The 17,640-nt window shown below is 43.5% G+C and overlaps 1 protein-coding gene across 5 annotated transcripts in view; it reads right to left on the bottom strand.

The window, feature by feature from the left end:
• The window catches only part of APLP2 (amyloid beta precursor like protein 2), a 47,804-nt gene that overhangs the window by 13,614 nt on the left and 16,550 nt on the right, over positions 1 to 17,640 (bottom strand). For 4 of the 5 annotated variants that reach the window (XM_068659570.1, XM_068659571.1, XM_068659572.1 and 1 more), the window contains exons 2-7: positions 10,644 to 10,817; positions 9,358 to 9,487; positions 5,740 to 5,852; positions 4,048 to 4,223; positions 3,282 to 3,499; positions 1,446 to 1,613 (exon numbers count right to left, since the gene is read on the bottom strand). In XM_068659570.1, coding sequence (XP_068515671.1) covers positions 1,446 to 1,613; positions 3,282 to 3,499; positions 4,048 to 4,223; positions 5,740 to 5,852; positions 9,358 to 9,487; positions 10,644 to 10,817 — 979 coding nt within the window. The remainder of the gene's footprint in view (positions 1 to 1,445; positions 1,614 to 3,281; positions 3,500 to 4,047; positions 4,224 to 5,739; positions 5,853 to 9,357; positions 9,488 to 10,643; positions 10,818 to 17,640) is intronic. The other variant, XM_068659574.1, reaches the window with a different exon arrangement.

The following is a 17,640-nucleotide window of genomic DNA, read 5'->3' as shown; positions in this document are numbered from 1 at the left end:
TTTAAGACATTCAAATCCAACAAGGGGAGAAATAAAATTTTAGAACTGACAGTTACAAGCGCCTGCGAAATCCACAACAGGAGGTCTGTGCTCCACATGCTGCCGTTCGAGAAAAGCTGAACCAAGGTTCTGTGCTACACTACACACTGCAGAGCTCTTTCTCAAAGGATCTGTGGCAAACAGGATGCACTCTGTTACTGCCCTTTAACAGAGGGCAGAAAGGGAAAATTAAGGCAACCCTTCAAACATTTTATTAATTTGGGTAGATAAAATCTGTGACATCACTGAAAGGCAGAATGCTTCAGAGAAAAAAATTCTTTACGCTTTAGCATGAATGAAGGCTAAGAAGTTTAGCCCTGGAATCCACAATCCTCTGTCCTAACTAGGGAAGGAGGAGTGGAAAAGGGGAAAGAATTACCGCATGAAATACTGGCGACATACAACATAGGCATTATTGTTGTGTGCAAGGACAATGACAGACCAGCACTGTACTCTGGGCCTACTCATGGCAGTTCTGAACCAGGCTTTGACACAGAGAACTCTTTCCAGCCCCAAATCCCTCTGTAACAGGACAAACTTTTGTACAAAAAGCTCCTGACATCCGCATCTTTTATTTCATCACTTCAGTTAGATCAGCCCAATCTAAAGCACTTGCATGAAGCCCATTTTGTAAACAGGATTATGGCTGTATAGTCAGACTGCCAAGCCCCAGATAACACAAAAAGCCTTTCAAAAGGCTTTAATGGTAGCTGAAGTGGAAGTGCTGGAGTTCAACAATAAGATTAATAAGGAGGTTAAAATGTTTTTGGTAGTTTTATCATCTGACATAAAAGCCAGTTGAAATTGGTGCCAAAAACCTCAAGCTCTCAAAAATGCAGGGATTGAGTCACGATTCATATTTCAAACTGAGCTGAAAGTGGGAATCTGAATTCTATACTACTTCACTGATGTTTGCCCAAAATATAATAGCAGGAGAACGCCTACTACCAGGAGAATGGCGAGTAGCAGCTTGCTTTTCAGGACTGACTAGTCAAACACATGCACGGTAATATAACTGGGGAAAGCAAGTGCTTTCTTCCACATACTTGGGGAAAAAAAAAAAGCCAGTTACACAAAGAGGCAAGCTACGTGTTTTCATAACAAGAGGGTAGAGACAGCCCCCGGTCCCTGCGATAAATCCAGAAGATAACTAAGCCCTCGGTAAGAGCTGCAAACCAACCGTGAGCACAGAAAGAATACATCCAGAGCCACCTTCCCCAGGAAAGTCAAACCTAAAGACCTCAAGAAGCAGAGACAAGAGGAGACTGCTGCAAAAGGACAGACACCAGAACCAAAAGGATGGGCTACACATGTATCCTCTCTTGACCCAGCCAAGGAGGAGGAGACACCAAACGCCAGACAGACAGTGGCTAGCTGCAAAAGGGCCAGTGGGAGGCAGGACTTACTCATCTTTTTACACACAGCCATACAATACTCCTCTGACTCAAAATTGTTCCTGTTGCCTCCGCAGCCTCCATATATAAAGCGAATGCACTTTCTCTTGTTAGGGTCGAAGTACCAACGAGGCATCACAGCCCGGCAGGGCCCTGTCATCGCCTCCTGGGAGCAGACAGCTGTGTGGAGACGGGTTAGAACATGAGCTAGTGAGGAGCACAGGCCTCGCCAAGCGACTTACAAAGCAGTGGTGGCTCTAGTTCACACCTTCCTCTGGGCACCTGTGCCAGCCTCAGCATCGCTACCTCATCAGCCCTTCAAAGGGCTTGTGTCCGTTTTGGGGGGATTTGTGAGGTTTTACTAGTGTCCATCACAAAGGTTGCCAGCACTACTCAGGGAAGGGCCTGCACGTCCTGCTTTGAGGCAAACGTGCAGCAGCCGTTGTCTCAACATGGAGCTTTCATCTGCAAGAGTGATTTCACATTAGCTAGTGGCAGAAACAGCAAGGATCTCTTTTGCTGATGCTGGAGTTATGTCTTGAGTGTCCCAATGGTAGAGCCTCCACTGTATAAAACCAGCATGATGGAAAGAAAACCCATTAGGGCTGCTTAAAGCATTCAGTGATGTCCTGTTCCACTGCACTCTGCCTGGATTGATGCTTCACATCTTACAGGTGAGGTATAAAAGCAAGTGAGAAGGCAGGCTAAGCACAAGGAACACGATCGCCATGACAATCAGAGCTGTTAGGTTTTCAAGTTTTGAAACATCTACACAGTAAATACTGAAACTCCAGGTAGCCATGGCATGTGGGCTGCTTTACAATAAGCAGGCAATAGGAGCCGCTGGGTTATTTTGAGGCAAGAGAACAGATACACTGTGTAAGTTAGCAAATGTTCACAGCACTTTGAGAAAACAGACTGCGTACCCCCGAAACAGACACCCCATTCAAATGGTTCCAAGTCTGTTTCGACATCTGCAGATTTGTAACAGTCCTGTACATATATGATCTAAGCCGTGTTTCAGCAAGTGAAATTATCTGCAGCATGCTGGCGATTTACCAGCAAGATGCAAGAACTGCTGGCAACAATTCACTGATCTGTAGCTAATTGAATTTCATTCCCTCTCCCCATCCTCCTTCCTCTGCAGATACTTCTACAGGCAAAGGATAGGGCAGTGTAACACTGAAGCACCACACAATCAGCAGATGCCCTCTGCAATGGCACATACTGCTTAACAAAAGCTACTGGAAATGTTTATATAATAAAAGTGAGGCAATTGTGTTAATTTTCTTTCTTTCAAGAAGGAGAAGGGTTTATGCAAAGGCTATTATTGTTTAACATGGAGACTAGAAGGGGAGCACCAAGTATATTCCTCAACCTCAAATGGCCAGAGGGCATCTTTAACGCCATTTCTGCAAAATATGCCCCTACACTTCAAGCTTCCTTTTTGTAATCTGGGTATAAAACACCAAATTCAAGGCAATCACCCAAAATTAGGGATTCGTACTGTACCCCAAATGCCTCCTTAAGATTTTCCAAAATTAGCAGATGCAGATATTATTTTCTGACTCAACACTGCACCTTCATGGAGGTGCCTGCTCAATGTGCCAAACACTGGGCTTTCTGCCAGCAGAACTGCTGTTTATCTAGAAACATATGGCCCATGCTCTAGAGAGTTAATTTCAACACTTGAAACATAAGCATCATCAGCTTTTCTCTGTTTGCTAACTTATCTGGCAAATAAAACTTCCAAGTGGCATTTATTGACTTCATCAGAAACCTATCGCCAACTGACAGCAAACAAGAATACAAGGAACTGAGCGGCCTGTAGGCTAGAATGTGACTTACATTTCATATCGCTGCTAACTTCTTTTTCAGAAACAGCCTTGTCACTGCTAGGCTCTGTAGTGGTCTCTTCAGTGTAGTCATCTACTTTGTAGCTATCATAATAGTAATCACGATCCTCCACCACGTCCTCTTCTTCCTCCCCTTCATCTTCTTCATCTTCATCTTCCTCCACAGCTGTTCCTGTGAAATCTTCTACACCTGCCTCTGTAGGGAACTCACTGAAGGGATACAGTTAAGTTAGGGGAGTTAAGCTAATGCTAACCACTTTGTAGCCAAGCTTTGATGTAACAGAATAATGATTCTCTTTTCATCTGCTTTAGAAACACAAGAGATGGGAAAATAAATGTACCAATTGTTGATCAGCCCATCAGCTGCAGCAATGGGACTTCTCCTGTTACAGACATGCCTGCTCTTACAGGCTAGAGAGCTACTCCGTGCCTCTGGCTTAGTGGGGATTCCTAATATGTTTTTTAACAGTTCCTTTTCAGTAAGTGAAAGCCTAAAATGCTTGGGATTACAAACCTATTGTAGCAATCAGTCCTTTTGACTGGCTAAGGATGGAAGGAAGGGGCTGTTTAGCTCCAGTAAAAGGAGCATTACAAAGTCAACCTTCTACAAGGTTTTTTCATGTTCAGGATGCTCCCCTGGGAAATTCAAAAGCACAGAAATTCTCTCAGTCCTCACCACCACGGAGTCACTGCATGAAACTGGTGACAGCAACTTCCCAGAGAGCTGCTGACATCCACACCAGCAATCAGAACCTCACCTTTTATAAACATCATAGTCTTCATCCTCATCTTCATCCTCCTCCTCTTTGGACAGAGCCTCATCCACAACTTTTGTCTGAGGACAGCATACATATTCTGTTCCGTGGAACTGGTCTACTCCACAGGGCAGCAGCATGCCATAACTGTGCAGGATCATCCCTTCTGTCAGGCACGCCTGAAAGAGGAGCACACATGCATCACTTCAGCGTTAGGCTCTTACTTTGGGTACAGCCAGGATTTGCCTACAAGAGGTCCCAAGGATGCTACCGATAGTCTACATTTCACAGAAAAAACGCAATAGCAACACAAGACCTAAGTCTGAACACTAAAGACAAATGGATTTGAGACTTGAAGCGTAAAAAAATCCCCAAAAAAGTCAGGTTCAGAGCCTTGCAGTGCTTCCTGGTGTTCATGCACCAACCCTAACAGCCCGTCCCTACCAACTGCTGGCTTGTCAGCCTGAGTTCTGGAAAAATAACGAGGCGTTTTGTGCCAACTCGAGGGAGAGAGCACTTGGAAAGAAGAGAACTGCTGTTTGCTTTTCTGGGCTGGCCATTTCATTAAACTTTATCTATTAAACTTTACATTGCAGTAAGTGAGTAATTGCTCAAATGCACTTTGTGTCAGGATTATTTTAACACGCTGTAGATGAAAATCAATCAGATAATTCAAGAAAAAGCCTAATGCAAACTGTGATTAGACATTATGTCTATATACTTCTCTTGAACTACGGAAATATATTGTTTTGTGGTACCCCCCAGAAAGGAATGGAGTAAGAAAGGCTTTGTTATGCACATCAGAACTCTTTTGTGTTTTGTCTTGTTATAGCACGGATATAAAATGAGCCAAATATTTCTGGAAAAGTTCTCCAATTATGTTGAAAGCAAATGATTTTAAAATTTTCTGAACGTAAGCAAGTTCGTCCTCAATTAAAAAGCAATTCCCCTAACACAGCTTTATTATGACAGGCTTTTGCTCCCAGTAAGTTACAGAAATACAAGCATAATCGTTGCATCTGTAACGCCTATTTACTAGCACTGTCACAATTAAACATTGTGTTGCTCTTTCTACAAAACAGAAAACATGTGCATTTAGTCACAATCTTGTTTTTATTACTCCCAGCTGAAATAGGTGTGCAGAGAATTTGCAACATTTTCACTAGTCAGATAAAACAAACAAACACAAACATCAAAAAAAAAACCCAAGGGCTAGATTTATTCTGAGAAGATAATCCATCTCTTATGTAAAACCTCTACTAATCATCACAACATAACTCACATTGCACTGTAAACCAAATCCCCAGTAGCAGCACCACCAACATTAATGCAAAATGTGCAAGACAATTACAAAACATCCTACGACCACAGAGGCCCTCCACCCTTGGGAAAAGGATGAGCCACTGGTTAGTGATATATTCCAGGGACCTGATTTCAATTCCTAGCTCCATCCTAAATATGATCTTCAGCAAGCTACTTAGGACAGCTTTTCAGGAGTGAAAAATAACTCAGCTAACTACACACTTTTTTTAAGCTGAGTTCCTTTAAACATTTTTTCATTTATCTCCGCCTCAGTCCATAGACTACAACATGGGAATATGAGACCCCAGAGATAAACATTGTTATGCTCCAGTACTCCAAGCATCTGAGTAGACAGATCCAGAGTAAATATTCTTGCCAAAGCAGCTCAGTTACCTCTTTTGCTACTGTGTGCCAGTGCTGATGACTTTCACACACATCCATCCGCTCCTTGTGGAAGAATCGGCACTTCTCCGGGACCAGCAGGACATCGCTTACAAACTCGCCCACTGAAAAACAAGAAATGCCCCCAGGACAGTGAACAAGAGTCCATTTGTCCCATCACAAACATCCAGCTTCAAACAGAAGACAAAGCCAGTATCAGAGGTGCCCAAAGTCCACTGCTGTTAGTGCCTTTAAGGTCTGCCTAAGGCATATTCTTTCCGGACACAGCAGCTATCTATGCTAATTTAGTGGAAAATCAGAGCCTCAGAGCTTCCAAAATGAAAACAAGAGAAGGGGCCAATGGCTGACACATTATGCAAAGCCTAAGGCTGAACTGAAAGCAAAGTTTACGATGCAAGTCAGTGAATTGTTCAAGTAACAGGCAGGATTGACTGAAGCAATTTCATGCAAATCTTTGAAAACATCGCATCTGCATACGGAAGTTTTCAAACCACTTAATCACCAATTTCTAAATGAGCTGTATCAAACCAAAGCCAGCTCATGCTGCCTGTTGTTGTAACCGCCTGGAAATTTTTATGTGCCACAAGCGTTATCTATGTTTTCAGTATCTGGGTATCTGAGTTAGTCTTGTTTGTTTTGTTTTTCAACAGTTTCCAGATGGCTTAGTTCAGGATCAACTGCAGCACATTCCCCAGCTCGGACAGTCCTAACCAAAACACAGAGGACTGGAAAATAAAAACCATACAGACCAAAAAAACACGGTGTAAAACCAAGACTCAGCAAATACACTGCATTCCAACATCTAGATAGCCACAACCTCACCAACACGATCAAGTCTTGGCACAATCTTAAAACCAGACTTTTGCTTTTGAGGAAGGAGGGAAACAAAGATATTCAGCCTGCTGTACAGCTTTTGTATCAGTTGGACTTCACAGCTATTTAACTTAAATATCCACCACAACTCGGTTTAGTACCAGCACATGTCAAATCAGTATCAGAACTACATAAGCATTACTTTCTGTTCTCTCTCCAGTCCTAATAAACCTTGTCACTGGAATGCAGAATATTCAATTTTCTCAGAGTTGAGATTTTTCTTTGCAGATTTGAATGCCGCTTCCAGTAATTTTAAAATAAGGAAATACTTATATACCCTAAAAAGACTAAGAGAAGGTCTTCAGTCCAAGTGTTTCACAGCAACATACCTGGCACACCTGACTGGCAGCTTTAGGAACTCTTTATTAAATTGGAGAAAAATTCTTTAGGTAAATGTCTTTTTCTCCTGAAGTCTCCAGAGAGCAGAATTTTTTGTCCAACGAGCCTTCAACATAATCTTTTCAGAAGAAATTTAATATACTGAGTGACCCATTTTAATGCAGCCCATTAGTGAAGATACCAAAGGCTCATGAACACTTCTGTGCTCTACACACACAAGTCAAAATAGAGTTTGGGGACAGATTATCTTGTGACAATCACAAAATAATGAAATCAGCTAGCATTCATCACCCCTTTTAAATTGGTTTAATTTAAAAATAGACATAATAGAGAAATGCTATTTTCCCCTATTTTCTTCTCTGAAAGCAAGCCAGATACAATTTTGAGTTAATAATCTCTCCTCATTCCCTCTCACAAGAGGTTGGTGGAAAGTTTCCGATTACAAAAAAAAAAAAAAAAGACAAAACTTTAAAATCAAGAGTCTGTGGTTCTGGGGTCTGAAGGCAGAAGATTCAAACTGATTAGAAACGGTAATCAGTAATAAACAAGAGCCACAGAAACAGCTGTTTCTAGCTGCATTGAATCCTGGCGTGAGAGACACGGAAGGTTTTCTCAATTCGGCTTATAATTGGAAAACTATTACACCACGCACCTTCCCCATTCATGACCACGGCTAATAAAAAATATAATCCTCTTGCTTTTAAAATCAGAGTAGCCAGAAGAGGTGTTTCCATGCCACCTAGCAGCTTAGCCAGAACTGTCAGCAGTTTGTCTTTTCACACCTCACCAAGCTCAGCCCTACTCCCATCATCCTATTGTTACCTTTATTTTACAGTTCAGTGAGAGTGCTAATGGGTTCTCCTCTCCCCCCTCCACCTTTGAAATACAAAAGAGCTTTCACTGGTGGGGGAGAGGCAGGAGAAGGTTAAACATGGCAGGACAGCAAGACCCTACCTCAGGATAGTCTGTGTTATTGTAGCAAGGAAGACACCAGCAGAAACAGGAAAAAATATTGTTGGACTATAACAATAATAAAAAAAAAAAGCATGTGTACCCCAGAAGCACACATCATACATTTACAACGAGCAACGTGCAGACTGATAAAGGCAATGAAAATGCATTTTATGGACTGACTTGCAACTCAGACCTTAAAAAACAACGCTGCCTTACAGGCTGGGCCTTACAAGTCACGAGCACTGTGAAAAACACTAATGAAAACCTTTAACAGTTTTATACTTATCACATTTTAGGGCAGTGTCACTAAAATCAGCTTAATTTTCAGCTGAAGAATAGGCTTGGGGGAGGATTATTTTTAAAAGAGATGACTCCTTATAAATCCAGAGATCTTGCTTTCATCCTTATTTCCATTAGCAGTACTCGGTATAATCAGCAGGGTTCAGCTGCTTCTCAAACCTGAATTCCCACATCTATAAAGAGAAGCATCTTTCTCCCAGGATGTAACCATACAAAATTTTTGTGAAGTGCTTTGTGATCACCTAGTGGAAGGTATTACATACAGGAGAAGAGTACCTGCACAGTTAGGCAGATTTGGTTGTGCTCTTTTAGGACAAACCATATGCTACCCTGAAATACATCTGCGAATTATGGAATCCTGTTCCCACTGACTGTTCTCAGCCATCGGACTCTCCAAGATTGCACAAGATTTCTTGCAAACTGATATACAAAGCCTTTTCCAGTGGGTAACTGAAAAGAGATTCAGCCAGCTGAGACGAAGATTACTGCTAAGGACACATGCAGCACAGCAGTGTCAGTCCCAAGCTGCAGGTCAAAAGCTGCCAGGTAAACACGCTGAACATGTTGCCGCCTGATTCGAGTGGGCGGACAGACTCTGGAAAGTACAGTGAAATCCATCACCATTTATCTAATATTCTTTCACAGTTCAAAGTAGGGACATGGGATACAGCTGCAAGAAGCAGGGCCTCTTTGAAGCAGCTAAGTTTAAATATAGTCGTTGGAATAGAATAGAGATCTCTTGCCAAGACCGAAGCAGGAAGCCTGAACACTATGAGCATTTAAGTCTCCAAGGCAACAAAATATTAAAGCTCCACAAAAATAGGATCAGAGTATTAAATCCCAATGTCTTTGTGATACTCAAATACAATAGCCTTCAGGTTTTTATGGCAGTTGCAGAGAGAATGGGGATTTCTTTTTCACGCCAGGCACCATTATTCCAGCACAGCTGCTATCAAGCTGTCGATCTGTTGGAGAAAGGCAGAGTTCCATCTTGTGGAAATAAAAACATTTGACTGGAAGTTGGATGTGGAAATGGCAACCTGATACGAGAGCAGCTCTGTGAACTCAGTTGTTCCCTAAGAAGCCAGGAGGCAATCCTTTACTCCCCCACAGGAACACATGAAAAGCACATCATGTACTCACCCAGGCACTTGTAGGGCACAACAATATGAGTGTGGTCCTTGCACTGCTTCTTCCCCCTCTTGCACCAGCTGTCGATGCTGACAGGCTGATTGGCTTCCACGACATTCGTAATCTGAAGGTCTGGATACATCTGTTTAAGAAGACCCACACAGACTTATTTCCAGAGAGCACAAAAAATGTGCAAAGTGGCTCCTAACCAGAAGTAGCAAGGCTGAATCTTTAAACAAGAATACGTTCAAATGTGCACACAGATCCACATTCTCTTCTGGTTCGAGCTTACAACAGCTAAAGACATAAAAAAGCCCCCAGCTGTTTGTCACATAGAGCATCAACAGAACATGTCACCACTCCTTCACAGGCGGCAGGAGGAAGCCTGGTTAGGGGCAGGAGCTGAGCACTGAGGTGTTTGGCTCTGACAGCAGTGGAGGAGGAGGAATATCCTCACCTGTTCCCTTCTGGCTGGCGCAGTACCCTCCGGAAGAGGGCAATCACCAATAGGATTAATAACATCTTCAGACTGTCTCAGCATTTGTCAAGCTAATATACACCTAACTCCTCAGGTTTCCTTGTGCCTGCTCCATTTATAATTTATTAATATGATCCCTATGATCTGCTCAAGTTCTCAAGTCTGGACACTGATTTATATTTAGGCTTCCGCTATGTGATCATCAGCCTTGTAAAACAGTTTTGAAAGTTTTCCAGTCCAGACATGGTGTGTTCTATCACCTTCCCATTAAAAAATAACATTCCTTGTGGTATTTTACATGCCTGTTACCTCCAAGGAATAATTAAAGACACTTACTCAAGACCAATATGCTGCAGTATCTGAAGCACACTGAAAGGAGATTAAGGCCTTTACAATAAAGCATGAAGAACCTAAAAACACTGCCAACATTTTGATGAAAATATTTTCTAATATTCTGGCTGTTCTGAACACACCACCAATAACAACACAACCACATTCCGATTCAAAAAGGCATCGGGTTCCCTTTTTGCAGATACGGAGCAGATGCTGCTCTAACTAGCTCAGAGGTACTTCTCTGACTTATAGACCAAGGACCTCCTGTGGCAGCCTAAGCTGATCTACATCAGATGTAGCTCCTAAATCCCACTGCAGCGTCCCTCCTGCCCTTACTGGGCAGTAACACAGCAGGACAGTCCAGGGAAAACTGCTAGTCGAACACAAGATACTCTCCTGAATGGTTGCTTTGCTATTATTGACTGGCTAAATTCAAACCCAGCTCCTCAGCAGCAGTGAATACGCAGGATCACACAGCAATCCTCACCTCCTGGCAGTACTGCAGAATCTCTTCCTTACTTCCAAAGCAGCTCTTGGTCCCAGAAGTGTCAGGTTCCCATTTCCCAGTCTGGATATTCACATGCATATTTAGCTTCCCACAGAACATGGCAATTTGAGGCTCTGCCACCGCAAACCCTGTCCCAGCATTGGCTGCGAGTGCCTGTGAAGGCAAACAGAAAGAAAACATTTATTGCTTTATCTGATAGAAAGCAGAACAAGTCAAAAGAACCAGAAAGGCTCTGTCATCTACTCAGAGAGCTCCCGCTTAATCCAGAGCATCACTGGAGCCTTGCAAATGTATTTTGTAACCATATTCCTTAAAGCTGGTGGGCCCACACAAAGTTTCCACCAGCAATGTATTTGTTTTTCCAAACTCTGTTTTTATTATTGCAACAACAGCTTACCAAAAGCAAAGAGTAATTCACGCTTAAAGGTTGTGCCCACAAAAGCTAAAACAGATGTCTGAAGAACTTAAAAGAGCTCCTTTCCGTCCCCAGCATAGAGAGATAAATAACTAATATCATTAACTCTTGGCAGAAACTCCTCTGAGGCTACCAGTATTGCTACTGCTAATAAAATAATTACTTCCCACTTCATGCGACTGGCTCAGAGTTTCAAGCCATGTGTTTTTCCAGATATCTTCAAATATCTGGGATGGAAACACCTAGCTTTCTTGCCCAAACATACAAGTAAAGATGACTTCTGCTGAATCAGAGAAATGCAACCAGCTCCTCAAAGCCTGCCGCCTCCCGTTCTGATGCATGTTCTGTGCTCTCCCCACCCGGCACCAGCAGACTGAGAGCACAGGACAAAAACCCGACAAGGCAGACCCACGTCCGGGTCAAGCTGCAGACCGATCGATGAAAACAAGGTCAGCTTCCCTTTCTGAAACCTTGCTGGCTGACCAAAGGAAGAACAAGGGATTTAAATTAAATTGCAGAGGTGGGGTGTTTCTGAAAGGCTGAGGTTATGCACGGAGTTGAATGTCCTCTCCCTGTGTAACTAAAAACCCTATGAGCAATAACAAACAAACCCACTGCATGAACTCCCACCTCGAAAGCTCTTCCGAGTGTTTTTGGGGGAGTGAAATTCATTTCAGCTGCAGCAGACAAGGCAGATGAGAAACAGCAAGACACAGGCTTCAGGGCACCACTGCCCCTAAGCCTCTGCTCCTCTGGAGGCAGCACCACGCAAGGCCACCAGTCCTGCCTTCAGATTTAACCTTTCAAGCACTCAAAAACACCAACATTTCTGCAGGCACTGTTCATTCCCCATTGCCTGCAGATCCTCATCAACTTATACTGACACGCTTATGCTCACAGCAACTATAAAAGTGACCAAGTGATGATTTCAACCCGATAACCCTGCGTGCAGCTCCTGGCTGCTGGATATTAGCAAAAAATTAACTCCCTTGTGATTAGCCCACTGCCCCCCTCCCCTTTCACACACAAGCACCGCCTGTAGATAAGGCACTCAGGATCACGGCCTGCTTAGTGCTGAGCACGTGGCTGTGCTCAGGGCATAGGACCAACCTGAGATACAAAAGCATGGATTCATGCCTTACCTTCAGAAAAATTACCCCTTGAGTTTTAAGGACTATTCAACAGCACGTCGCCTGCAGGAGAAACATTCACGGAGAAGTGGTTTCTGTTTACTCAAACCCCTTCCGCCAACAGACACCGGTGAGAGCAAATTTTAGCACAGATCACGAAGTAATAAAATATTGAACTATATCTAACAGATACCAGTATCGATGTTGCAGTAACAAGCTGCTTCCAAGTTCAAAGCACTGCTTGCTGCTTTGCGTTTAGCACAGCTGAACCTGAAGGCCTCCTCTGACTGCAGCCTCTCAGCTCCGTGCTGACAGTGGAGAAGCATCCCTTCTGCCCAGAAGATCGATGTCAAGCAACAGTTTTGCTAAAAACAGCAAATTTTACTCACTATCTCTGAAGCCAAAGGCCTAGAAGTTACGATACACAGAATGAACATATCTGAATTCGTGTGTAATCCCAGCGCTTCCAACACAGACGTAATTCGCTGGCTTGCTCCTTAAGAGGCTTGGAAAGAGCCAAGCTCCGAGTCCTCCCCTGCTCTCCATCAGGTCTTGGAGGGAGCACAAGAGGCACAAGTTAAAGGGCAAAACCTTCTCTTGTTATTCTCTTGTCTTTTGACCTCCTGTAGTATGGAGGAACCAGGACAGGAACTACAGACTCTTCTGATGGGAGAATAACACCACAAACATCGTGCTACCTAGACTGCTGCATCAGGAGGGCAGCGAGATGCCAGGTAGGCATTTCAGGTCTAGGAGGATCAATAAATAGGCTGAGGCTTTGGTAACAGGGTGCAGTGCCTTTGTTCCTTCAGAAACCATTTAACCAACACGGGCTTCTAACAGGTGCTGACCGGCACCACGCAGCAAAATCCAGGCTCTCGCTCTGCCTTCCTCGCTGCCCTATTGTGCCAGAAGAAAAAGGCAAGTGGAGAATGATCCTTTGTAACTCTGTAAAAACACACGCATGCAGACTTGCGAGAGGGCCTTTTTATCTCTCTGCAAACAAACACTGCTTTGGTACCAACAACCGCTTTCCAGAGAGCACAAGACTTGACATGTTACAGGAAACAAGCCACAACAAAACTTTGTTTTATGACAACACTACGACTGCACCCAAGATTTGAGCTGAATTCTGAAAAAAAAAAAGAAGTGCAGGATCAAGTATGTGCACAGCATTAGCCCTAAGAAGAATACAGGGCATCAAAAGCGAATAAAATGTACATGTTAGGAATGGCTCGGACATCATTAGCACAGCCTGTGCCTTAAAGTCCTCTTCTTCAAAAGAAACTTCACAAGTGTGCAGCAAAAGAAGGTCAGTGCATAAGCAGGAGAGGCGCGGGTCCCATCCGGAGGCAGAACCATCCATAAGTAATCCCCTCACAACCGCTCCTGCATGAGCAGAGCTCCTGTTCAAACACATACCAAGCTCCTGAAATCATGACCACCCCGTATTTACATACTGATGTTAGCTGCTGTTTATTTTTGCTGTCTCTCCGGCTTGACACCTCGGCACTGTGGCAAAGGTATCATTCCTCCTCCTGGATTGTTCAAATAGTTTGCATATCAGTAGAGGGCTGTTGCTGTAGCTACCAGAACATGCTAAACCCCAATTCGCAGCTGAACAAACGAGACTAATTACCTGCTTGATTTCATCGCTTTTAATCAAATGGAAGAATCTTGTCTTGAATCACACAGTTGAGTAAATTAATGAACTTTGTACAGAAGTTGAATCTTTAACCCGGGGTCTGAAAAGTAAGGTTTTTGAGTAATGGGCTTCAGTTTTTCACCACTGACAATCTGTCCCAGCCACCGAACACCTCACTTACTTCATTTAGCATTTTATCTCATTCTACCTGCAATGGCAGAGCACTGAACAATAAACTGAGCACAGCACAAACCCCTTTAACACTGCCACTCAAGGGAAGAAAGTCACCTAGAAGGGTTTTTGGGGCAAAGGCCTTTTCTGTTGCCCCCACAATTGCCTTCAGCATACCAAAAATAAAAGCTGATCACTCAGGCTGACCAGGCTTGAAGTCAGTTACCCAACACTCAAGCATTATTTTGCAAAAGGGGGGTTGGGGAACAAAAAAGGAGAAGGAAGCTCAAGGCAGAAATTGCCCTTGGCTGAGCTGCTCGGTATTTCAGAGAATTCACCCATTCCACATTGCAGAGGGATGAAGAAACTGAAAGCACATTTCTCCCTAGGAATTTCCCAGCCATAAATGGAAGCAGCCACCTCTCTTGGTGCGAGGGAGCAAGTACTAAATCCCTTAAATAAGCAGGCTGACAGCCTGGGGGGGGCACCGTGCACAATGGGGAGAGCTCACCCAGCAGAGAGCTCACCCAGCGGTGCACATCCTCAGTGAGCTGTTACCCTGTGAATACATACCCGTAACACGATGACTGCTATTTGGGAAAAGACTGTTACATAAACCATCACTTTCCTTGCTAGCACTTGAATTTACAAAACGGTTCATGACAAATTTCACTCTGCCTTTTGGTATAATTCTGTAATCCAGTTTGCTTTCCAAGACCAGAAAAGCATTTGATTCCATAAACACATAAATCTCTGGCCAGTTAATGTCAGTTAAATTCCTCACCCTGTCATGCAGAGCCTGATTTACGGTCCTGAAACACTGGAATTCAGACATCTAAATCTTCTTTTTCTCTGATGGAAGCATCTCTGCCTAAGCATCCAGCCTTTCATTTACTCCTAACCTCTTCAATTCTGGGACAGTGGCTTTCAAAAGTGGGTTTTACCCATCCAGAGGCCTGAGCTCTGCACTCTAAAAAGTGTCACATCTTTTTTACCCCTCTAAGTATCTACTGTCTCAAATGAGAAACTCAAGACTTAGAAGTAAGCCTGGAAAGAAAGACAACTTCTTAACCCAAATTGGTCTTCTGAGCTGGTTCATCACATGGCTGAGCAATGGCCCAAAAGAGAGACCTGTGTGGGGGGGTGAGGAAGAAACCACCCTGCTGCTCCTGGAGAACTTGCCAGTTTCCCTTTGCCAGAGCAAGGTAAAACTGAAGCCTCCAGTTATCTCGTCAGGCACGTCTCAGTAAGTTAAGAATTTCTCAGAAACACTGTGTGCAAAGTGACTGCTGTGTGCATCTTTTTGATTTTCTGCTTTCAAGGCTTTCAAAGCCTTCCCTCTCATCTTCCCTCTCATTCTTCTAGGAGAGAACTCTAATTAATTGTAAAATGCTTTTGTAATTTAAATTAAATTGGAGGTTCACAATGTGCCTCTAAGATACAATGGGTGACTAAAAACTGGCCTGGCCCAAACTCCAGCATTAAATTCACAAGCTGCACATCACAAGGAAGGAGTTTTATAGATGGATACCATCTTGGTAGCATCACTGCTGTCTGCGAGGCTTTGACTACTTCCAGGAAACAATTTTGACCCACGAGGCTGGAAGAAACAGCAGCCTGAGAGAATTATTTTAACCTGCAAAACAATTTTGCACCTTCACTAGAGCATCTCAACACTCTCGTAGCGGATGCAGTCCTTTAATGTCTTATTTCATTCTGAATTCCAGCCGCAAACAACAGAGGGTATGGGAACACCCAGCAGTGCCTCTTTCAATCCACGCTGAAACAAACATGAAAAAATAGCCATTTTCCTTTGCCGTAGATTTCCAGGATCTGCTAAACCTCATCACAACACAGCATATTGAGCACGCTGGCTATTCTGCTCACCATCAAATGCTATTCAGGAAAGCCTTCTGGCATGCTGCTGGGGGCTTCAGAATACAGGCGGCTGGAGTTTCTTTTTTGAGCTTTCCTAATAGCACAGATATCTGCAAAATGTCAGATGTAACTACATTCTGAATCCTCCATGAGGTTAAACATTAGAGTAACCTCGCTATCTGATCAGATTAGCCAGAATAGGAGTCTTTATCCCAGCAGAACCGGGGTGGACAGGAGCTGAACAGAATATGAGATTCACTTCTTATTTATGCTGCAGAGTTCACGTAGCATATTGCTTCCAGAGAAACGTTAGGAATACACAGTATGGAAAATCCTGGTCTCCCTGCTAGCATGCACAGGGCAAACAATTGACAACACAACAGACAACTCCCTTTGTTTCAAGCTCACTTTACATTTAGGCTTCCTCTGCAGCAACACAAACAGATGCTTTAAAACCGAAACCTCAGCCTCCAGGATTCCCAGGCTGCTGAGGAGACCTCTGAGTATGAACTGCATCGACAGCGGCCAGAGAACATGGACCGATGCGTGCCAGGGACTTTCCTGGCCTTGTAAGAAAATGTGCAGCCTTTTGCAGCACTGTCCACAGGTCAGATCAGATTTCCTGCTCAGCAGAGTTAAATATTCCACAACTGTTTGCTGCTGCACCGACAAGAAATGCCAGACTGTACTTTGAAAGATTACTTGCACTGTTTATTTTTAATTAAGTAAAGCCTCTCAAAAGAAATACTGTTTACTAAATCATAGCGTACACGAGGCTCAAACCAACATGCTATCTGGCACAGATCCCCTATCCCGATAAATTTCACTTCCCACCTTTACCTATTAAAAAAAAAAAAAAGCTTTTCTGGATTTCACTGAAAAGAATACGTCTCCCATTCTGTCTGCAGTGCAACACAGAGGTGTCAGCACTGCAGCTCATCCCAGGCCTGTGGAATAACTGCAGATAGGGAGAATATAAATTGAATTTTTTCAAGACCACTGAGGAATTTAAAGAGCTCCTTTGACACAAACACGAGTCCTGCTACCTTACGAGCCTTCCAGCGAGCACAGCCCTTGATGACCGCTACTCCTAAATGTGCATTTTGACTTTCTGCCCTTTCCTTGGCTGAAACTCAGCACACACTTTGTGCAGTGACCTGACTGCTTGTAAGCCCCGCACGAGGGCAGACACAGGGATCCCTCCTTCCATAAGCAGAGACCAGTCCTTTACAAAATTAAAGGCTCAAGAGATGTTTACTCAGAAACTGCTGCAGTGTGATGTGAAGTGTTAGGCTGGAGCTCGGAGGAGAAGACCCCGGCTGGAATTCGGATGTGAGCCCCACAGTTTTCAGGCCCTGCACAGCCCTTAAACCTTACATTCAATTGCCTTAAGTCTCACCTGCTAATGAACAGTTTATGACAAGTTAGGATTCAGGAAATCCACACTTGGATTAAAAACCAAAGGAAGTTGGCAAAGGGATTTTATGCACAAGAACTTCTGAACAGAATATTTCAAATCCCCCTGTATTTGGATTTATGACTTGTAAACATGAGCAGAGCCTTCAATTCGTGCTTCAGATGGTGTTCCACGCTTTGTTTTCCTTAGCTTCTCTTCCTGCTTTTATTCAGCAGATAGGTGGCTTGAACCCAGGAAGGCTAATGAATGTCTGACACAGCAGGCAGTAAATCTACAGACTAGCAGCTCATCCTAGCTCTATTGCTTTATTTTTTTTTAAA

Source organism: Anas acuta, chromosome 23 (assembly GCF_963932015.1).
Source record: "Anas acuta chromosome 23, bAnaAcu1.1, whole genome shotgun sequence".
Taxonomy (NCBI): Eukaryota; Metazoa; Chordata; class Aves; order Anseriformes; family Anatidae; genus Anas; species Anas acuta.
Note: the sequence above shows the minus strand (reverse complement) of the source record. Positions and strands in the feature narration are given on the sequence as shown.